The 24,117-nt window shown below is 38.9% G+C and overlaps 1 protein-coding gene across 1 annotated transcript in view; it reads left to right on the forward strand.

Annotated features, from left to right (window-relative positions):
* Positions 1 to 24,117, forward strand: part of FNDC3B (fibronectin type III domain containing 3B) — a 270,448-nt gene that overhangs the window by 168,057 nt on the left and 78,274 nt on the right. Inside the window, exons 7-15 of the mRNA XM_075202134.1 lie at positions 4,061 to 4,119; positions 6,355 to 6,512; positions 10,221 to 10,280; positions 11,183 to 11,321; positions 11,893 to 11,946; positions 13,564 to 13,688; positions 16,909 to 17,080; positions 20,816 to 20,902; positions 21,592 to 21,730. Coding sequence (XP_075058235.1) covers positions 4,061 to 4,119; positions 6,355 to 6,512; positions 10,221 to 10,280; positions 11,183 to 11,321; positions 11,893 to 11,946; positions 13,564 to 13,688; positions 16,909 to 17,080; positions 20,816 to 20,902; positions 21,592 to 21,730 — 993 coding nt within the window. The remainder of the gene's footprint in view (positions 1 to 4,060; positions 4,120 to 6,354; positions 6,513 to 10,220; positions 10,281 to 11,182; positions 11,322 to 11,892; positions 11,947 to 13,563; positions 13,689 to 16,908; positions 17,081 to 20,815; positions 20,903 to 21,591; positions 21,731 to 24,117) is intronic.

The raw sequence follows: 24,117 nt of genomic DNA on the forward strand, positions 1-24,117 counted from the left end.
CACCTATATGTCTACCTTGTGCATAAAATGGAACATGCACACATTGCGGTTTTGGGATCTGCTCCCAGAAAAACAATCTGGGGCTAATTTTGTGGAATTCCAAGTCTTACTGGAGACATGCATGCCAAAAAGAGTGGAAATCTTGTTTCACAGTCCATTGACTACCACTTTTAGACCACCCACTTTATTAATTAAAACTTTTCACTTTTTCTCCACTTTTGTGTCTTAAATTTATTGTGACCAATTTGTGTGGAGTTTCTATATTCTCCCCCTGGGTTTCCACCATCCAAAAATCTGCTGTTAGCTTAATTGGCTCCTACCAAAATGGACCTGTCTGTGTGTGTCTGTGTGTGTGTGTGTGTGTGTGTGTGTGTGTGTGTGTGTGTGTGTGTGTGTGTGTGTGCGTGCGTGTGTGTGTGTGTGTGCGTGCGTGTGTGTGTGTGCGTGTGTTAGTTAGGGATTTGTAAGCTCCAATGGGGCAGGGGCTGATGTGATTTGATATTCTCAGTACAGCTCTGTAATATGATTGGCGCTATATAAATAATAATAATAATGTGCCTGGAAGTTGCAAAAGGTATAGCATTGAGAGTATTGGCTGATTAGGGTTTTTTACCATCTCCAAGGTCATGTAAAGTTCTTTTGAAGAGAATAATGCTGCCACCACCAATAAACATTTAGCACCCCTCAATGTAATTCTAACATCTGGCAACAGGTGGAAATGATATTCCGAGAGTTGCTTGTTTTGCACCTTTGTAATTGACCCTTGTTGTCTCAACAGTTTCTCTCCACTGATCAGCATTGGGAGCTGCAGTATTTCCCTGTCCAATGAGAAGTCTTCAGCTGTAAAATAATTGCATTTCTGAAGTGCTCTCATGTGATAGAAAAGCCACATTTGTCTGGCAGTTACAATCATCCACATAAATGTAGCCGTAGTGATGTTGCCGCCGTTGCTTCAAAACACATTTTCTGTGTCCGCTTTAATCTATATTGAATTATGGCTCCCATGTTGTATATTGTTGGGTGCTCATGTAACAGGAAGCCACAATGCTGCGACTAAATGACTAAGATAGAGTGGTAGTTAAAATGGGAAGAATATCCAATTCAGCTGACCATTCCAACCAATATATAATGCCTTGGTTGATTGCAGTTTGATCACTTTGGAGTTTGATTGTTTTCCAGTCCAGTTCTTTGATGGACACCATAACATGAAAGCTATCTATTAGCCATGCTGGCAATGTGGCTCAGATACTTCAGTCTTCACAGTTACTGTACTAAAGGTGGGAGACTAACTGTGCCTGGAATACCTGTACATAGGTGTATTGTGTGCCTTAAAAAGTAAAGTGATATTAGGAAATGAAATAACCAACCTTACTAGCACATGCTGATGGAGCGGCTTCTTAATGAAACCTTGTATATATCCTACCTTGTACTTTGTAAACTGTAGTCAGGCAAGATTTGTATATATCATACAACTGATTTGAAGTACATATAAGTCTATATATTATATATGTGAAATTCTCCACCTTGCACTCTATTGCGCTAAAGATAATATTGCTAGTGGCTGTCTGTACAAGAATGCTCCATAATATGTACTACAGAGCGTAATAAACGTGTCAATGTCTATGTTTGTGCTGTGCAAAATGTGCTATTGTCTGTCAGATTTCCCCCATATATTAATGACCTTAGTGGATGTAAAGGTAATGAAGCACAAATAGGTCCAGAGCACTTGGTTTAACTGGATTATTTATAAAATGTCATCACTGTAAGTATGTAGCATTTTGTGCAGATAAAGGGGCTTATTTAATAAAATAGTGCAAGTAAAGCACATATGGTGTAATCCATTGCTGACAGTCAGAGGGAAGCTTACATTACACTGACTAACGTTTGATTGGCTTTCATTGTCCCAAATAGTGCAGACATATGTTTACAGTGCCAGCGGCGGAACTACCATTGGTGCAGCAGATGCGGGGCCCATGGAGATAATGGGCCCTGCTGCACGGGGATCTAGTGAGCTGTGGGCCCTGGTTCTTTCCTCCCCGCTCCTCTGCCCTGGGGCCCACATCCCTGCTCCCCTGCATCAGGGCCCACAGCCCGCTAGTCCCACCTCTGCACAGTGGAAATGTGTTTATAGGGTTGTTGTTTTCTTTAAATATCTCGGGTCTTTTGAAGAAGAACTGTTAATTATAATCAGGACATGACAGTAATATATTTCTCTCTAGTTGTCATGTATGATATCATTACTGTATATTAGGTGTTAAAAACATTCCTTCTTTTACTAGTAAGAGAGTAAGAGTCTTGCACTGAGAAAGGTGAAATATGCTTTACACTTCTGCATAGTGACTATATCCAGAAAGTTCTGATGACCAGAATGGTAAAAAAGTAAATGTATGCTGCTGTTTAATGGTTTTATGATACACACAGACATGATGACCAATTGTTTCTTAATGTAGTTACTGTGAGGAGCTCTGCTAAACAATTTATAGAGTATGGGAATGCCAGGGGCACTGCTGGGAAACAGAGATTATTTGTAACTGTGTTTTTGGCATTATGATCCAAATTATGTAATAAATATCTTAATGTGGAAAATTCTTGGTTCCAAGCATTCCAGATAATAGATCTCTTATGCAATTAAATATCTCCATTGCAAAGCTGTCCCTTCCGAGAACATCATATAAACAGCATCCCTTTGATTCATTGGTTGACCCAAGGCGTATTCAGAGCAAGATGTAGGCAATGTGGCCTGCTTGTGGCTAATCTGTGTATAACAGGGTTCCTGGACATGTGAACTATTATAGAGACAATCTCAGAATATGAAAAACATTAAAGGAACTTTATTAATCTCCCCGGGTGACGATATGAAATAAGCACATTTCCTTAGAATACCATCTATATGACAACCTGTTATGACAATGTTCTCTACACTGGGTATTATTATTTGTGGCTCATCAATATAGATTAGTGTATTTCCTGTTCAGCGTGTGACATATTATAGATATAACCCTTTACTAACAGAGTGAAGGGAGCTCCCCACACCTACGTTCAAATATCCATCTCATTTGCAGGAGTTATATCTGCTTAGAACTCCATTTGCACCCTCAGATAGGGTGAAACAGCTATCTGTAGTTTTTGTCTCAGAACTTGTCCATGTTATACTCACCTGTTGGGTCTAATACCAACCTGAAGGCTTGGTATGTAACTGGTGTTCTCTAAGAGACTCCTGCTTATTTATTGTCCACCAAATCAATATATGGCTGACGCCAACCAAGCAGAATGTAATGAAGGACTGCATCATGGGAAATCAGTTTCAGGAACTGCTGGTGTACGCAACATGATTCTGTCCCCAAAGGATTTTATTGTTTTTATTTTATATAGCAACTTCACTTATTTAAAAAACAATACAGTCTATGCACTGTGTACTTCTGATTAAGTCAAGTGTACTTTCCAGTCATCTTCATTTTCTTCTAAATAAATTGATAGATTTTGCATTATTCCAATTTAAGAATGGCATTTCGTAATGCTGCAGAGCAGTCAAATGGTAAATCTAATGTTCTCAACAAATGATAAATTCTCTGTATATGTTTTACTGAACATTTATAGAAATTACTATAATTATTGGTACTGCTTAATATACGATACATTTTTCCTTTAACACCATTCCCACAATGGATGGCAATTTAGCCACGTTTCTTCTTTTAGGTGAGATATAGCATAAATTACAATATTCCAGGAGTATAGAAGTTATACCACAATGCTTAGAATATCTGACAAATTGTGATGAATAAAGAAATGAAAGTTGCTCAATCAATTTATAGGCTATAGCAGGTGCGTGAAAGGGTGGGGTTATCCTGAAAGGAACAAACACACAAAAAGAGTTCCCCCAGCACACTGCTATAGCCAGCAACAGATCTGCTATTTCTACTGTAGATAAAAATGCAAAAGTCTCAGTTACACACATTTGCAAATGTATGTTTAAGCCACCCACCTCTCCACTGTGCTTTTGTGATGAAATTGTGATGAATGTCTATCGTTATGTTACTTATCAAACCTGTTTCTATTGCAGAGTATGAACCAGAAATAAAGAAAACTCATGAGGTGCTTTTAGGGATTGAGAAATTAACGGTAGGTGTTTTAATGGCTTATAAATGCAGTAACTCAACAACCTAAGTGCTGCAAAATCCTGTTTAGATGTCTATCACTATGGTTATAACACAACATCGCTGCTATTTGCCATATGCAGCAAGTACCATTGTTCTTGCTCAATGCTAGCCAAGATGTTACAGGGGACAGCTCAGGACCTGGAAAGAAACATTGTATCAGATGTCAAATGACATATAGATAAACAGTAAAAGATATCAAGTGCTCTTCAAAGGAGTAAGGTCAGCTCTAGGTGAAGTTATGTCTCACTGAAGTTCAGGTGCAGCACGTGGCTCAGTGGTTAGCACTTCTGCCTTACAGCGCTGGGGTCATGAGTTCAATTCCCGACCATGGCCTTATCTGTGTGGACTTTGTATGTTCTCCCCCTGTTTGCGTTGGTTTCCTCCGGGTACTTTGGTTTCCTACCACACTCCAAAATCTTATTGGTAGGTTAATTGGCTGCTAACAAATTGACCCTAGTCTTTCTCTGTCTGTCTGTCTGTCTGTGTGTTAGGGAATTTAGACTGTAAGCTCCAGTGGGGGCAGGGACTGATGTGGTGATGATGATGATGCTCCATGTACCCATCTTTCTTGTGATTCATCTCACAGACCCATCTGAAAAGTGATGCTCTCCATGACATTGCAGATATGGCAGCTTCTGATTGGTGGATCTGCTTACACACCCCTCTACAGCCATTTAAATGTAGTTGGGCAGAAATAACTCCCACGACTACCTGGGAGAGCAGCTTTAAGCGTAGTGTAATGTGGAACACGTCAAAATGATAAAATGTGCTAAAAGTAGAAGAGCAAAATTGAGTATAACAACTATTTTAATGTTTGTAAACACTAGCAGTAATCAGTGCATCAGAGTTACAGTCTTCTCACTTACTGGTCGTCTTCAGGACTCTTTCTGAGGGACTGTTGAAGATAAAACAGGATAAAGGAAACACTGGACCTGGAAGCTTATCTATTAGCTTCACTGCAGGTTAAACATAAACTTTTACCTAAATATAACTCAAAATGAGTTAGTTCTGCACCCAGAACTACCACAACAGTGTATCATTTCACACGCAGAACACATACACAAACTAAAGCTGGGTGCACACTACAGTAATTTCATCCAATTATCGTGCATATCACATGATAAAAGACCGAAATTGCATCTGCAGTAATTTTCTGTAGTGTGTACCCAACTTAAGACATACACATGAATTCCATTTTCTAACTTGTAATTTTTAAATAAACTACACTTTATAACACTGACGTGAATTTACAGTAATTACACAAACAGCAGTGAAAATGTGCTTTTACACAAATGCACAGGGGCGCTCACAGGTGTTTAAATCGGTTTTAACTCTTAAGTTTTAGCAATTTCACACTACACCGCAACCACATTTTTTAATTATTATACCATAAACTTTGCAAATTCCTATCACCTAGAGGGATTTATATTCATTAATAGTGCCATATGTTGGTTTTTACGTATTGTTTATGTACAAACCAAAACCCAACTAAAGATTTCGACAAGCTTCTGCTTACTTTCATATCTTCTATTGTGAAGCAGGTTTCTGTTTACTGCTCCTCTTATTAGTTTTGTTTTGTATTTGCTCTCTATAAAATATTCATACTTCTATAATAACTACATTAATGGACCTAAGATGAGTTCCAAATTGCACGCCTGCTCTCCTAACAGGAAGAAATAGAAGATGATGATGACCATGTTTTTTCGCCTTTCATTTAATTCTACTTTCTTTTGGCACTGGTAGAAAATATAGCATGTATTTTCTTTAAAGTGGCATCTAACCAATAAGCCTATTTTTCTGCAAAAAATTGGTATGTTTGCATTTATTTACATGCAAACGTATTTTATAGTACATACCTGATTTAAAAAAGCATTTGGTTAAGAAGGAAAATGAAGTATTGGAGTAAACTGATTACAATTTTACACACAGTGCGTACACACTTCACAACAGGTAAATGTACGTTTTATTGCAATTGGCAATAGTAATAACAGCTCTACCACAATAATATGGATGAATCATGGAATGTTCTACAAATATATTTCTGTATTTGCAGAAAGCAAAACGTTACCTTTAGCCAAAGCAGTATGGCAGCTTTGTCCTGCCCTGGGTTCCATAGACTTGTAGATGTGTTAGGAGCTATATGTACTGGAGCATGTGAAAAATAATGGTTATCTTATATTTATGTTTTGCCTTTCAGGTTTCTAACATTCAGTCCAAAACAGCTTTAGTAACATGGTTCCCTGTCAACGGCTATCCAAGTGGAGATAAATCCAGTAATGGCCTTTTGTATTGCTGTAGTTATGAGGTCGCTTTATCAGACAAAGGGAGAGATGGAAAGTACAAGATTATTTACAGGTAATAAATTCTCTTCTAAGTGTGAAACATATGTTAAGTGGCCATGATAGTGTGGATGCATTATATATTTATAGGTAATAAGGGAAGTCTATATTGTGTGCATGAGGGAACTTACATTGGGTGCCATTAGCTGAGAACTGGTATTGTGCTGCTTGTTTGCGGTGAATATCTTTTATTTCAGACATTGCATTGTACAGTATTCTTAATGTCATTAAGAGCTGAGCTCTCTCTCTATGTAAGTACAGTTGTTGCCAGAAATATTGGCACCCCTGCACCTCAAATAACTTACAATTTCCGCTAAACATAAGTTGAAATTAATAAGAGTATTTAGTTTCCACAATTCTTTCTCTGTTAATAATATACATAACCTTTCTTTTTTATTCTGAATTTAATAGAGTGTTTCATTTTAAATGGCAAAATGAAAAAAAAAAATGTCATTGACAAAATTATTGACATTCTAGACTTAATGTTTGGTAGCAGCCTTTGGGCAAAATCACTGCAATGAGCCACTTCCCATAGCTATTTATGAGCTACCTGCACTTCTCTCCTGGCACTCTTCTAGTGCAAACTGCTCCATTTCTAACAGATTGGAAGGGTTCCCTCTCCTAACTATGGGCTTTAGATCTGGACCATTACTTGGAGCTTCTTGGGGTGTGTTTAGGTTATTATTTCGCTGAAGGACCCAGAGACTCAGATTTCTGTATGGTAATGTACAGATTTTATGATACACGACATCTCCTAAAGAAGTCACTCCTCTTATGTGATGAAACGCGTTGAGCACACTTCTCTTTATCACTAGACCACGGATACATAAAGTAAGAGCCCCTGCGTTCCACACTGGAATGCAGGCATACTGAGTGTGCGCATGCTCACGCACAGAGGACTGCTAATGAATGCTGAATGTACATAATACTCAAAACACGAGTGGGGTACGTATTGGCAATGACTACAATAACGACAAGAAGGACACCGACATAAAAATCATGATGAGCATTAAGGCGACAGTCAATACATATCTACATACCATTATTTAGATGAACTGTCTCTCAGGCAGCAGTTATACCTGTCAGCTGTCAATTGCGAATAGAGAAAATCCGGCCACTGCTAACCTTGTCATTTACTGTGATCACAGTGTGATTGTTGCTTTTAAGGCGGCAATGGGTGGACCCGGTGCTAGAATACACTATAGCGTCATCGTGATTTTTATGTTGGTGTCCTTCTTGTCGCTATTGTAGTCATTGTGAAACTGACTACCACCGCAAGACACAGTAAGCTTAGATTATTGTATGATGTTTGAATTACCGCTATTAGTAATATGCATTTTAGGGTTTTTCATTCTAGCCGCAATTCGTTTGTTTCTTTCCATACCTACACTCTATATATAATGTAGATAGAGCAGATCTACAAGACTCTTTTCAAGAACGGAGCAACATATCACCAAGTTATAAAGGAGCTTCTAAGGTATTTTAATACACACTTGGCTGTTGATGTACCTGAAATATTGACTAGCATACTACAGCAGAAGAAAGATACTACCCCTCTATTTACAGACACTACATTTTTGGAGTTTGTACAGGAAATCAGGACGTGCTACTGATTCATATCCCTGTTATATACATATCGTACCAGTATTACTATATTTGTGTTACTTAGATATTGTCGATTATTTGTATTGCTGTCATTTTTCTTTTGTGAGAAAGACACATTTTTTTTAAACTGGCGTGATCGGCCACTCATACCCACATCCCACATACCCACATCCCACGTACCCACATCCCACACCATTTAGCATTACTGCATTGATCAATGGAGGCACATAGTGCTTGAAATTAGCACTGGATCATTCTGTTTTCTACATGTAGTTTTGAAGGATAGACACCTTTAGACCTATGCAGCTTGTGAATACCATTACATCTAATCCTGTTTCAGAACACCTGAGTGCATGATATCATGCACATATCAAGGCACACAGTGCCAGGGGCAACAGCCAACCGCAAAACATCACGGTACTTCCTCCATGTTTGATTGTAGGACGTGTACTTATTTTTTGAAAGCTTCATTTTGTTTTCTGAACCACAGAGATGAGGAGCTACTTCAGTCTCACCTGTCCACAGGACAGTCTGGCTTGTTCAGGTATGTTTGGACAAACTCCAGTCCTCCAGTCTTATGTCTTTCTCAGCAGAGGGTCACTCCTACGCCCCTACCACTCAATCCCCTATCATTGAGCTTGCCACAGATGGTACAAGTTGAAGCTATCGTACCTTGTGTCTGAAGGTCAGCTTGACACTCTTTGGCAGTTGATCGAGTTGCTTTCGTCACCATTATATCAGTCCTGCACTGCTGTCTTCAATCAAGTTTTCTCTTGTAGCTATGTGCAAGGAAGTTATAGTGTCATTGGCCTTAAACTTCCTAATAACATTACGTATGGAGGATGGGAACATCAAGGTCTCTGGAGATTGATTTGTAGCCTTGAGATTGTCCATGCTGGGCTACAATCCTCTGTCTGATGTTTCTCCGTGTCATTGCAGTACACACAGTTACACATAAAGGGAGAATTTGTCATTTTCTCTATTCAGGCTCGTTTAATAAGTGATTTTTTATATTGCAGGCACCTGCTTCTCACCTTAAGTGAGTTCAGTTCCAGAGAGAAGGAGAATCAACTGCTTGAAATCTGATTATTTCTGACTACTTCTAAAAGGTGGCAACACGTTTGTCTGGCTCATTTAAGTAGAACAAGCTGCCACTTTGTTTTGCTTTTTTGTGTTTTTCTTTTCAAATCAAAGAAATACATAAGTGAATACCAAAATAAGTTCTGATTCCCAACATCTTCTGAAAGAAATGGTGCATTATTAGAAAAAAACGCAAGGGTGCCAATATTCTTGTCCACAGCTGTGCATATATGTGTGTGTTTCTAATATATAAATGTCTAGTGGCGTGTGTTAGTCTGTCTGTCTGTCTGTCTGTGTGTGTGTGTGTGTGTGTGTGTGTGTGTGTGTGTGTGTGTGTGTGAAAAAAATAAAAACCAAGCTGCAGTGCCACCTGCTGGGCGGAGTTATACACTGACCTACTAAATTCTTAGTGTGTGTGGGAAAAAAAATTCAGAAAGGGCTGAAATTTGGTATACTAAGATGTTTTTAATTTGTTAATTTAATTTGTTAATTGTTAAAAGTGTTTATAAAGATTTAAAAAATATATATATATATTTCTTGAAGGAGAAGTGACAGTTGGGAGTGGTTGGTGGTTGCCGGGGGTGACAGTTGGGAGTGGTTGGTGGTTGCCGGGGGTGACAGTGGGGAGTGGTTGGTGGTTGAGGTCTGGGCTATGGCCCAAATGCATGACAAGAACCTTTTTAACACCTTAAGTAGCTTGATTTGACTAGAATGCATGAGTATCATGCACGGGTTAACTTGTGTATGTATGTGTGTATATGTGTACATGTATGTATGTGTGTGTACATGTATGTATGTATGTATGTGTGTGTGTATGTGTGTATATATATATATATATATATAAAAACACACACATATATCTGAAATCTCATATACGCCCTACGTGCATCAGGTATATTTACATGTCTAGGCAGATGAATGTGCTGCACTCTATTACTTTGTCCCTTATATTGATGGTTATATCACATCTGAGGGCAGAAACCTGCATTAACTTCTGCCTTTTTATCTCTCACTCTCAATAAACAATTTGTCTCTGTAGTGGAGAAGAATTAGAGTGTCATTTGAAGGACCTCAGGCCAGCGACAGATTACCATGTCAGGTGAGTTATAGTCTTGTGGCTCCTGCACTTCAGCTAGAAAAACAACAGCGGTGTTGCTGCGGGGAAAGGGGATTTTATTGTTCTACTATCCTGGCTCTCCTGGCTCCATGCAGGGGAAGCTACATGCCCGTATGGAGGGAGTTAATGATCCCAAAACCAGGCTGGTGGGTTCTTTTTCTTAAATTTAAATGATATACTGCAGGGTTTTATGAAGCACATTACAAGTATTTTTTTTAACCACTGTTATTATCTGTGATCAGTGGCAATTTATGGCAACCACTGTTTATAAGAGGCCATCACAATGCCAGTTTAATACTTATTTGACCTATTAACACAGTATAAACCACTAGCAGTGAGACATTGTGCAGACTCTACATAGTTCCCTACATACTACTGATGCCTGAGACAGCAGCCTCTGTCTGCCCCATTATAGCCCCATACCTGACCTGACACATTCTTCTCAGCATATGCCAAGCATTATACTAAACACATCTCATGACATGTTAGTGCATGGCATGGGACGGCATGTTTTATAAAAAGATCGATATGGCTAATATAACTTTTATAATGAGGAGATACGTATAACATTTACAAATTTGCCATGCAAAATGTTCATTGTGTTTTCATTTGCTAGGCAGATGAGTATATGCTTTTGCTCTCTGTTATCAGCAAGTTTACACAAACACTGCCCGATGGGATTACAGACAGACAGTGTGTTATACATAAAGTTACAATTGTATCTCAAATAGCTGATTCTTCCGATCTGTATGTGTGTTTTATATAGATCAATTTGTATTATAGATTTAGTGGTATAAAGGATTGCACTTTATGAAGATGTGAATGAAGTGTGAGACATACCTGGTGCAGAACAAATATATACTACTGTGTTCCATGTGTTTTAGGGTATACACAACAAATAAGTCTGTAAAGGGATCCTGTTCAGAGCCCATCACATTCACCACTCACAGCTGTGCACCAGAATGTCCTTTCCCACCTAAGCTGTCTCACAGAACCAAAAGCTCACTCACACTACAGTGGAAGGTAAGGTCCATTAATCTGCTGTTTCTTTCACATTTGGGAACTGAATATCAACACCTTCTGCCCCAACGGTACTCCTTCTCCCAGCATGCTCCTTGCAAGGGCTACAGCAGAAACCTGTTTCATAACCTGTGAAATCTACCATTACATTCAGCCATGTCTTTCTAAATAACAAAAACTTGATCCAATTGGCGCACCGTAATGGCTAAAAATATTTTTAAAAATAATTAACTAAGGAAAAACCTAACAAATTATATGCCAATTTTCCAATCAGCAGCTGTCAAGGGCTGTGTGGCCCTACCATGCAAAGCATACAACAAGGTAACGAAACCTGTGCCAGCACTGGAAGGACATGCCTTTCTGACTGCATAGATCACCTGTTACTCTTACCATCCTTCCATTAGCAAACTTACACCAAACTAATTTAACAAATGATGGTTTCTTGGTTACGTATCCTTTCTTGTGATTTGAAACCTTAAATAATCATTTAAACAACAAAATAATTGTAATATGTTTTACCGCAACAATAAAATGTTATGTGTGTAAAATATTACAAATGCCTCTTTTATTTCAGACACCGGTTGATAACGGTTCAAAAATTACCAGCTACCTTTTACAATGGGACGAGGTATGAAGTTACAAGACGATTGTTAATATTAATATTGTCCTTTCCACTGCACCGGACTATTCTGTATAAAATCAGTATTTAACAGCATACAAAACATATACTATAAAGATACAGATAAGGGAAAGCAGCCAGACACATTATATGCATGTGACTGACTGTGTATGAAGTCGCTATCAGGAATATTATTTTATATATGGGCGCTCCACTTCTGTTTCAAAATTTACATATGTAGCCTACAAATATTACTCAAGTTTATATTACTATATTACATACTTGCCACTCTCCCGAATGTCCGGGAGACCTCCCGCATTTCGAGTGAGTCTCACGGACTCCCGAGAGAGTGTGACAATCTCCGGATCTGCCCACTTCCTAGTGAAGTGGGCCGAATTAGCTCTAAAACGCCGCAATTCTTTTGGCCCCGCAAAAGACGCAAATTTTGGAGCCCCTTCCCCCATCACGCCCACCTCCCCCAGCAGCTCCCGGAAGCCAACTTTAGAAAGTTGGCAAGTATGCTATATTTAGTATAGAGTTGTTATAGGAGGGGGACAATGAAGCCACAGTTTCATATACAAGAATGAGCGGCCCTGGGCTGGTAAATATAACGACCAGGTCCAAGCTTGCGGTCCACGTGTACTGAGAGGATCATCTACCTGTTTTTCTTTCATCTTCTCTGTATTCTAAACATCATCATTTTGTGGCAATGCAGATGTTTAGCAGCTTCAGATTACATGTAAAAGTAGCAGTCTATTGAATACATGGTCCTTGTTTTACGTTTATTTGGCCACTCTCATCCTTTACAGTTGCACACTATGAAAAGCTAAACAGATTTCTATGCTGTGAAACATATGAAGAAATAGCCCCAAAAGCCTCTCTATCTGTTGAGCTCATTAGACAGGACACAGGATGTAAACACAGACAGCACAAGGCCAAGCAGTGAATCAAGCTAGCATGAACATAAACCTGTGTCAGAAGAGAGCAATCAATAAGACAGCTCTCTCTGTTTTCTTACCTTTGCATGGTAGGCACATTTGCACTCAGGAAATATTGTTCACCAGGATTTCACTAGCTCTGCACTTAGGGAGCACATGTCATTAACAGATGCAGAATGAATTTTCCTATGCAAAAAAAAACTATTCAGAAAATTTTGCTATCCCCCCCCCCAAAAAAAAAATTCCATTGTGAGCAAAATTACAATGTTTCACTCATGATTAGCACTATACGTAGTTGTTTCTATTATGCAAATATGTACAAATAACAATTCCAGCTTGGCCCGATATCATTGCAATTATTGCAGAGTAAGTTAGTTTTAGATGGAATTAAGTAAATGTTTTAAAAATATTACTTGCTCCTTGTCCTCAGATCTGGTACTAATGGTCTGAGACAGACTTTTTTATTTGAAACCACTGCAGAGTTGTCAAGGCCCCTTCTCCATGAACTTTTCATTTGGCAGTTAGCTGGCCAATTTAAAAGCCCTGACTTATTACAAATAAATTCCAAAACAGCTTGTACACAGACATCTAGAGAGAAAAACAGAAAACAATATGTGCTAACACACTAGTAAAAAAAAAACACACCCTAAAAAATGACATAATGTGGTTTTTTTTTTGTTTGTTTTAGGGAAAACGAAACAGTGTGTTTAGAGAGTGTTACACAGGGAACCAAAGGCACTGTAAGCTCTCAAAACTGTGCCCAGCAATGGGATACACATTTAGAGTAGCTGCACGCAATGATATTGGGAAAAGGTAAGTGTTACGATATTCATGTCATGTTTTGTTTTATTACATAGTTTTAATGATGTATATGATTATTATAATAAACCAATTTTTCATGCAAATAACCCTTCATAGCTGGATAGTAAAAACTTGGACATCTTAAAGGTAAAGAAGCAGAATCATTAAAAAGTGTTGTGAGCAATTATGCAAATATGTAGTATAATTCAGTAGAAATATGCAGTGTTTAATTTATTTCCATCCTCATATTCTTACCTGCAGACAGCAAGATTGCAGTTGCTGTTGAAAGCTTTTTACCCACAACTTGACTTCCTAAAGGGCAGCATTGCAACCAGGCTGTAGGATGAAAACTATTTTTACAAATTTACTCTACTGATAATGTTTAATGATATAGTAATGGTAGTACCCTGTTTATTCCACTGGAATAACATGGTCACTTAGTTTTCTTTGCTTGTTAGCTCTTTTTGTTCTTCCTTTTTAAATAGTATTGTGCCCTTCCACTTGCGGAATTCCTCAAATCACCTGACAAGACCTTCTCCCAGCCACTAATCTTTCAAGCACTTTCTCAATACCAGTCTTCATCATATCCTATCCTACCCCCACCGAATGCTATTGCTTATGGGCATTACCAGCTACTATCCCATCCTAAAATCTCCTGCTGTTTCAGGTTTGCCCTCTACCTTTAGAGCATATGTTCTCATGAGCAAGATCCTCACTACCATATATTCAATGCCTCATCTTTTCCTTCAACAATGTCCTAGTTCTGTTTCTCTGTATGATTAGAATTTTGCAAAGAAGCAGAACTAGGACCGACAGTCAGGCGCTGCAGAGTGTTGTGGTGCCTTTATAAATAAAAAATGATAATAATGATTATTTACAAAGCATAAATATTTATTTGATGCCTCTCTTTAACTACTTCCCCCCAGGAAAATGTAATTGGCAAATGGAGGATTTCTAGGGGGGTCCATGTCACAACACCAGGGTGCATGCAAAGAGCATGGCTATCATTTGAGACAGTGCTAGGCTGCTCTCCAACCCTTCCTAACCCCTTCAAAAACACAAACAATGGCAGCCAACTGTCCTGATTCTGGTGAGCCTGTCCAAATTTTTGTATGGCTGTCCCACTCAGTCAGGACTTTGTCCCAACTGGAAACATAGTTGAGACACTGTAATGCTTTATAAGGGTGAGCTGCTTACATCTAACAGTAGTGCATACAGCTGGCCCTTACCAAGCAGTACAATGTAAAGCAGGACATACATGCCAACTCTCCTTGCAGTAGGGGCAAAGCCCTGACAGAGTGGCACAGTCTTACAAGATTGAGACTACCCCACCTGAATCAGGACAGTTGGCAGACTGCACTGCTCTCTCCTACCTGTTTTTGAGGCTTTTACTACCAGTTACTGCCCGTGTCTTAAGCTCAGTTGCTGCTGGATCCTGGAATATTGGGTCCCTGTTTGGGAAAAAAGGGATAGGTACATAACATATGGAAAGTCTAGCACTGAGTGAACCATTTAGACCTCCTTCCAGAATTTATTTTATAAATAATTAAAGCATGTTATCAATTCTGGTTCACTGGTGAGAGAGACTTTGGGCCTGATGCTGAGTTGGACATATGCTCATTTGCGTAGGGTAAAATCTGCACATTTGTATTGTGTGTGCCTACAAAAAAAGCTGCATGTGCATTTGCAAAGTTGCTTGGATCTACACTTGTGCCTGCCTGTGACTGGAGACGCGGGATAGGAAGTGGTGGTCTGCAGTAGGACAAGTACAGCAAGGGCATGTTCGCATAGTTGCAAACAGATGCAGACCCTAACTGGAAACGCCTGTCAATTGCATCTGTCTGAGGCTGGTGCAAATACATGCAGACGATGATGATAGAGCTCTAGGCATGCCCCTGGGAAACATGGTACACACCACACGCGGTGTGACCGTGCTTGTTGTACTGGGACAATGATACTATGATTTGCTATATATTTCATTTCCCTTTTTTATTATAAAGTCTGACTCATTGCATGGCTGACTGCATTTTAGAATAAAGGATTATTATTAATAATTGTTTCTGTCCCGCCACATTGCTAAAAAAATATAAGTATTTGAAAGTTTAATTGATGTACACTTAGTAAGTATTATCACTAATTTGGAGTGATGTGTTTAGGATGTTCAAATATGAAAAATGTGAGAAAGCTGCAAGGTTTTTCGATGTTAAGTGTATAAACAGTAAATCGATTTCAGAAATACATGTCAGCTGTCAAAATAATATAATCTGTGAGGGAATTTTGCAATATTTGTGACCTGTCCCTCCCAACAACTGTACATTCCATTTATTGTATGTTAGTTGAGCATAAGTCAGATACTGCACACACATATGTAACATGTAGCCTGGTGTGTCGGTGACCAACTTGTATGTAAAAACAGAAAAACATCAGGGGCCTGATTCATTAAGGATCTTAACTTAAGGAACTTCTTATTTCAGTCTCCTGGACAAAACCATGTTACAATGCAAAGGGTGCAAATTAGTATTCTGTTTTGCACATAAGTTAAATACTGACTGTTTGTTCATGTAGCACACAAATACTTGACAGCTTATTTGTACATTGAAATTTAAAGTTGATATTTATGTGCTACATGAAAAAACAGTCAGTATTTTACTTATGTGCAAAACAGAATACTAATTTGCACCCCTTGCATTGTAACATGGTTTTGTCCAGGAGACTGAAATAAGAAGTTCCTTAAGTTAAGATCCTTAATGAATCAGGCCCCAGGTGATTGTGTAGGTGGTGGTGGAATTTAATTGCAGCAAAAGGAATCACTAAAGAACTGTAGATATCCATGATTAAGGTGTTCAGACTGTTTTATGGCTTGTGGGATAGATTTTTTTTTTTATATTTGGGTAATAGCAATATTTTCCAGATCTCTTAGGTTAGTAAACAAATAGTGTACTATTATTAGTACCAAACTAGAGGCGTTTCTCATCAAGAGGAACTGTAATGGCATGAATGGTATAAGTTTATTTTCCGGAACCTGAAAGAAAATATTGACATGGTTGTCAGAAGAGATGTGTTTATACGACTAGTTACTTTGGGGATGGGAATTCTTTCATTTGAACTTGACGTCTCCTACTTACACTGCTGGGTAAACCAACATAATTAAATAAACTGTGACTTAATTACGGGACACCACTAAGCCGTTTTAAACAACTAAGTCATTCAGGTGTCTCTTGTCTATTCATAGTGAGTACAGCCAAGAGGTTGTGTACTATACATCAGGCAATATCCCTCAAACGCCGTTAGCGCCTAAACTTATCCGAGCTGGAATTACATGGATAACTCTGCATTGGACGAGGCCAGAGGGATGTTTTCCAGAGGAGGTGATTTCATACACGCTGGAGATTCAGGAGGATACCGTACGTTTATTGCTTTGTTTGTTCCTTGTGGAGAAAGAAATTAATGATTTATCAAGGTGTTGCGTGTAGTCGCAATAAATGTCAGTGCCCTGCTTAATCTGTCATTGAAAAATAAAAATGCCCCCAACTCCCTTTATTCCAAGATAACATGCAGCTATAGTAATTAATATGTTCTATAAGTGCCCGTAGACAGTTGAAAGTGTCGCTTTTGCCTGGAATGATTAAGCTCAGTAATATAAGAGAGAAGGACACAAATAAAACACCCCCATCTTTATTTTATTATGCCCATACAAACCTATTTTATTTTAGAAAACTATCCATTTTAGAATATAAGTTCAACTTTTGTGAAAATAATAAATTGTCATATATGATGAATGGGATTAAAAGGCATTGTTCAGTCCCTGAACCCTAACGTCACAATAAAACACAGTATAAAAGCAAGATACGATTACACATTTCCTGGCCAGTGGCTGTGCTGGTATGTCATAGCGGTGATCTAAGTTGTCTTCATTTATACTCCCCATTGCTTTACTTATTGTGCATCACTGTAACCTGGTATTATGTTCTAAGGTGGAATTTGAATCATTGTCACGCAGTTGTATATGTGGACTCATATCCGTGTAAAGTTATGTCATGTCACCTTTAGAAACATTTATATAAATAAACTGGCGCATTTTCTTACCCATTAATACAAGTGGCAATAAAGAACACAATGTACAGTCTACAGTCAGTGCTGTCAATAGCTGACATTTACAGAAAGGCTCAAGGGATAGCATCTCCCTGTGCTACATCAATTTGTACAGCACATGTTATCTAGGAGACCGCAGGCCAGTCACCTCTATGATACATTAGTTTCTAGGCACTTGGCTTCCTCTCCTACCCCAAACCACACTCATTTGCAGTACAGAGAAGCTCAAACCCATGAAAACAGCCAATAAAATGGGAGCCTTTCAGTAAACAAATAATACAGAATTTGAGCTGGATAAATTGTCCCATTGTGTGCTTACATACACTTTAAAATACCTACTGACATTGGTACCTCAGCACACATGGCTGTGTGCAGTGCTACTCATTTGGTTGGGAAAGGGATACGTTTTTGTTCCAAATTGCCCAATACTACAACCTGTTACCAACCTAATTATCATTCTAAATGATCAAAATTCTTGTAGGATAGATGAGATTTGATTTCTTGGTACAGAAGATTTTGCCTGCTAATGATCCCCATTGGTGTGTATGAGGGGTCGATCTACTGCCCATGGATGTGGATTTCCCTCATTACGTTTAACCCTGTAATTGAATGGTCCAATTCTCCAACATTTGGTTATCCAGCATTTGGGCTGAGAGACCAACTCTGTTCAGATGTTGGCAGCTTTACTTCTAGGTCATGTCATTCTCTGTGATATTAAGAGTATAACGTCTTTCTCATATATATATATATATTATATAAATGTCTAGTGGCGTGTGTGTTAGTCTGTCTGTCTGTGTGTGTTAGGAAAAAATAAAACCAAGCTGCAGCGCCACCTGCTGGGCGGAGTTATACACTGACCTACTAAATTCTTAGTATGTGTGGAAAAAAAAAATTCAGAAAGGGCTGAAATTTGGTATACTAAGATGTTTTTAATTTGTTAATTTAATTTGTTAATTGTTAAAAGTGTTTATAAAGATTTAAAAAATATATATATATATTTCTTGAAGGAGAAGTGACAGTTGGGAGTGGTTGGTGGTTGCCGGGGGTGACAGTGGGGAGTGGTTGGTGGTTGAGGCCTGGGCTATGGCCCAAATGCATGACAAGAACCTTTTTAACACCTTAAGTAGCTTGATTTGACTAGAATGCATGAGTATCATGCACGGGTTAACTTGTATATATATATATATATAGGCGAGTTAGTTGCACGTTTAACAGTTTTATTATCTGTATTTGGTGTGAATCTGTTTTTCCTCCACTTGAGCAGTAAGGCAACTCTCAATCTACTGGAAATACTGACCTAATGCACAAGTCATGACTGAGAATGGCTTCTGTATAATAAAGCAGCTGAAAGAGTCAATCATTTACCAGTTTATAACTCAGAGACAAATTCACCAAGCTCCTTTTTGTTTTAAAGGGTAGTTTTGTATTAAAGGGTTAGCATTCTAAAGATATAGCTGGATTAGTACCAAGTGGGACCCTATGCAATTGGCCTATTATCATTCAAATACTGCAGGTTATAAAAAAACATTAACCATCTTTTTTATTTTTGTATAACAGCATTTGTGCCCCTTTACACTTGTTTCTAGCTATAAATTAGATATATTAGCAGAACTTACATGATTATATACTAGTGTATATATAGTATTATATACTAATGTACCCATAAAATTTCAGTAGCACCCATATCACTGTAGAACAGTGGGTGTCTATATTATACCAGTAGTGCTCACATGTTTATATTGCTGTATGTATGTATCTATCTGCTGTATGTATGTGTGTATATATATGTGTATGTGTATATATAAGTGTATGTGTGTGTATATATATGTATATATATATATATATATATATATATATATATATATATATATATATATATATACACACAGCAGAGGTGAATGCCCATATTATGCTAACAGTCTACATATCGAGTGACTGTTGCTCCATAAGGACATTGTTTTGCTTGGAAAATGTGTATGATATGTCCATTTTGCTAGGGGAGATCCCCGGGGGACAGGTCATGTGACAACCCCCTATTATAAAAAACCCAAAAATTTGCAGCGTTAAGCCCCGCCTCTACAAGTGTCCAGGTGGTTGCCTACCCTTCTGGGAGTCCGGGAAGACTCCCCGAAATTTGGGAGCCTTCCAGACATTCTGTAAGAGTAGGCAAGTATGATTGTATACTAGCAGGTGTGGGTTTGGATATGATTGTATACAGAGGTGCATGCTTGTACTATACCACATACTTGCCAACTCTCCCGGAATGTCCGGGAGACTCCCGCATTTTGTGAGAGTCTCCCGGACTCCCGGGCGAGTGTGGCAATCTCCCGAATTCTGCCCACTTCACTAGGAAGTGCCCCACTTCCTAGTGAAGTGGGCAGAATTAGATCCCAAACGCCGCGATTCCCGGTGAATCGCGGCGTTTGGCCCCGCCCCCGCTGTCAAATGACGCAATTTGCGTCATGACGTCACAGGGGGCGGGCCGAAATGACGCGATTTCGGCCACCCCGCCCCTTCACGCCCCCCTCCACTGGCTGGCTCCCGTAAGGGAGCTGAAGAAAGTAGGTAAGTATGCTATACCATCAGCACTCACACATTATTTCATACCAGCCAAAATGGGTGCTCATATTATGCAAACAGATCCGTGAAAATCTGCCAGAAAAGGTTGATTCCCAGATTATGCCAGTAGTGTAAATTTTACTGTGTAATTAGTGAGATCTGGGATCAGATTGTTTGGCACATTAACCAACGAGATGCACATATTTGTGTGTTTTTTTAGTTTGACAACACAGTTTCAGTATTTTAAGGTATAATGTATAATCTACAGCTTCAGTGAGCCTTCACCCTGAAATTATGTGACCTACATAAACTAGAGAGGGCTGCAGCTTTATTTGATAATTGAATTGTGTGGTGATTTCTAATATCATTACAATATGCAGCATAGTATGCATTATCCCCTGTATAGCCATAATATAAGGAACAGCTATAGCGTATTCTGTATTTTCCTGTCATAACTTATTATTTTGCATGTCATGTTTCACTTTTAGGACAGTGTATTTCAACCTACATACACTGGAGAAGAAATAACATGTACTGTGAATAATCTCCAAAGAAGCACACAATACAAATTTAGGGTAAGCACCATAGAAGTGTCAGAAGTCACATTATTCCAGCAGATGGCACTACTCTTTATATTTTTGGGGCTTGTTAGAAATATGGTTTATATGAATTTTGTTTTTGTATCATTTATGGGATCTTCAGCAAGTTTGTATTGAATGATATTTGACTGTAGCCAGTATCACATTTGTTTGCCATTATTTTATATAAATACGATAATAGTTATGCTTGAAACACACACATACATTTTCAGCATCTTTAAACACTGGTGGAACTGATAATAAAGAAGATTTGGTTCAGTATAAGAGAGTTGAATTATGAATGTTTTACTATTTATATGAGCATTTGAGACATGTTATAGAATATGACAGAAAAAGGCCTAATGTTAGAGTGCTGATTCTAGAGGCAACTCTGGATAAAAGCCACTGAATAGGTCAGTGTTGGCTAACCTGTGACACGGCAGGTGTTATGAAACTACAAGTCCCTGCATACTCTTCCAGCAATAAGCTGCTATATATTGGTAAAGCATGCTGGGATTTGTAGTTTCACAACACCTGGAGTGTCACAGGTTAGCCAACACTGAAATAGGTCCTACCTTGTATGATGATATTGCGTTTTGGTTGAGGCTAGATTATACATGTGGTCTAGAGCTATAGCCCAAGTGAAGTTATGTTTAATCTGTAATTATTTGCTGTCTGGTTTACAGCTAATTGCCTCAAACATTGAAGGAAGTAGCAGTCCGAGTGAAATATTGGTCTGCACAACAAGCCCAGACCGGCCGGGACCCCCATCTCGACCTGTTGTTAAAGGTGCTATCAGTGCACATGGCTTCACTGTTCAGTGGGGTAAGTACACCCATCCATGTCCTTTTATTTCAATTTCTATCGCACATCCTTTGTATATTGCACAATAGCATTTTATATTATTATTATGTTATTATTTGTGTGCCCTTCTTATTATGTAACAAAAGTTAATGCACACTGTTAAACAGCAGAGCTCCAATGTTATAGCTCTGCTCCAAAAAATAAAACTGTACAGAAATAAAGACAGATAATGCATTTTAATAAATGTCTGTAACTGCAAAGCCTGTCTCTATTGAAATGAATGAGATAGAGTCTCATTCATATTCAGACAGTCACCAGCTTTATCTATACTCACAGATAAGAGCCATAGTCATCTCTTGACAATACTGCTGTTGCCAGTTTGTGATGCTAATAAAGCTGTATATTGAGTCAAGCAGAACACTGTTACATATAAGCAATGCTTCCTTCCTGGGATTGAAGAGTTAAAATAAAATGTTTTGTGATGAGTTCAAAGGTTGCATTGGAGAGATGTAATCTAGTACAAACCTGCATTATGCCCGCCTCACAGGTCTGTCTTACATAAATAGAATAAAGTATTAGCACTACAATGGCTTAATACTGAGGCTGAAAACATTTCATTGGTTGCTATTAGTATTTTATACCAGCAGTAATTAGTATTCATAAACATGCCTGCACAATGCAAAGTTTGTATCATTTAATTAAAGGAGCGGTAAAAGAGGAAAGCGGATGACTTTTTACTACCGCGCTCAGAATATACAAACATAGTATAAAAACATTGATATTGTAAAATTTATCAGTTATGCGTTTCTATCTTTTTGTGTAAACAATATGTAATCTAAGCATAAAAACAAATATAGTGGACCTTGGGATACAGAATTGTTAGACTTGTCACCACTTATATTGTTTCTTTATAGGACATATTGTTTGTCATATGTGTGATGTGTGAATGTGTTTTAATATCAATATGGAGCCGTCTAAGGGTTGTAGGGCCTGATTTATTAAGGAAAGTAAGGCAAAAAAATGAGTTGTCACGACTTTCACTAGGAATATCACTGACTGGTATTAGCGCAACTAAGCTGGGAGGCGCGGAGTCTAACGCACCACCGGTGTTCACCAGGGACCCCCGCAAGGAGGTTTGGGCTTTGCTGCGTGTGATGCACAGGTCGCGGTTCTCCAAGATAGTTACCAGCGCAGTGAATGGAGAGTAGTCAAACAGACCGAGTCGAAGCCAGAGGAGCGCAGGACCACGGAGAGAAAGCAAATCGTAGTCAGGAACAGTCCAAGGGTCAAAACCAGTGCGGGCAGCGAAGAACAAGGGGTGATCCGGGAGAGTAGTCAAACTTAGCCAAGGAGTCAATACACAGGAGCAATACAGGAACAACAATGCTGGAGCTGGAAGAACCAATACTCTGGCACCATTAGGGTGAAGTTTATATAGAGGAGGAGAGGAAATGAGGGGGAGGAGTATTCCTGGCGATCAGACTCAGCTGATCGCCGAGGAAGCGTCCTGTAGCTAGGCTACAACAAGCGGCATCTCGCGCAAGCCGCAATCACGTGCCCGGAAGTTGTCCTGTTGCTAGGCAATGGGACGTGTATTGCGGAGAGGAGGTGTCCGCCTCCGGCACCTGTTGAGAGCGCGAAGACCGCACCTGACATGAGTAACTTTGCACCTTGACAAAACCAGGTTGCATTGGAGGGGAGGTAAATTTAAAATGTGGGGACAAATTTATAGTTGGGGTAAGGCATGTTCTAGATCAACTTTAAATTTCAATGTAAAAATAAAGCTATCAAGTATTTTTGTGTGCTACATGAAAAACAGCCAGTATTTAACTTATGTGCAAAATAATAAACTAATTTGCACTCCTTGCACTGTAACATGGTTTTGTCCAGGAGAAAAACTTACTTTTTTGCCTTACTTTCCTTAATAAATCAGCCCCATAGTCTTCAGATTCCTGATGGGACCAGTTTGGATGGAGTCCTGCAACTGTTTACCTTTTTTCTCCTTCATCCGGTCTGGGGGACACTGCTTACCATGGGTTGTGGAGGGGAGCTTGGGAGTTGGCACCTAACTAGTTAATTTAGTACTGCTGGCAAACCCCTCCCCTCTACAAACCCCCTGCCTCTTCCTGTCCAGTTTTTTTTAGGTGCCCTGGAGTTGGGCAGCCTTATTTTTTACTGTTTAGTTTAATGTTTAAAAATTTATTTTTTTCCTTTTACTTTTTTACTTTTTTAGGTGGCAGCACTGGAGTGTGTTCTAATATAGAGAACACACTCACAGCTTGGCAGCGCAGGCATTCCCCTGTCAGCTGAAAGCCAGCGGTTCTCACTGACAGGGGCTGAAGACAAGGTGCCTGATTGAAGGGAGTGACAAGCGGTCTCATGGACCGCTGCACTCCCATAGCCTCCCC

The sequence above is a fragment of the Mixophyes fleayi genome, chromosome 3, assembly GCF_038048845.1.
Source record: "Mixophyes fleayi isolate aMixFle1 chromosome 3, aMixFle1.hap1, whole genome shotgun sequence".
NCBI lineage: Eukaryota > Metazoa > Chordata > Amphibia > Anura > Limnodynastidae > Mixophyes > Mixophyes fleayi.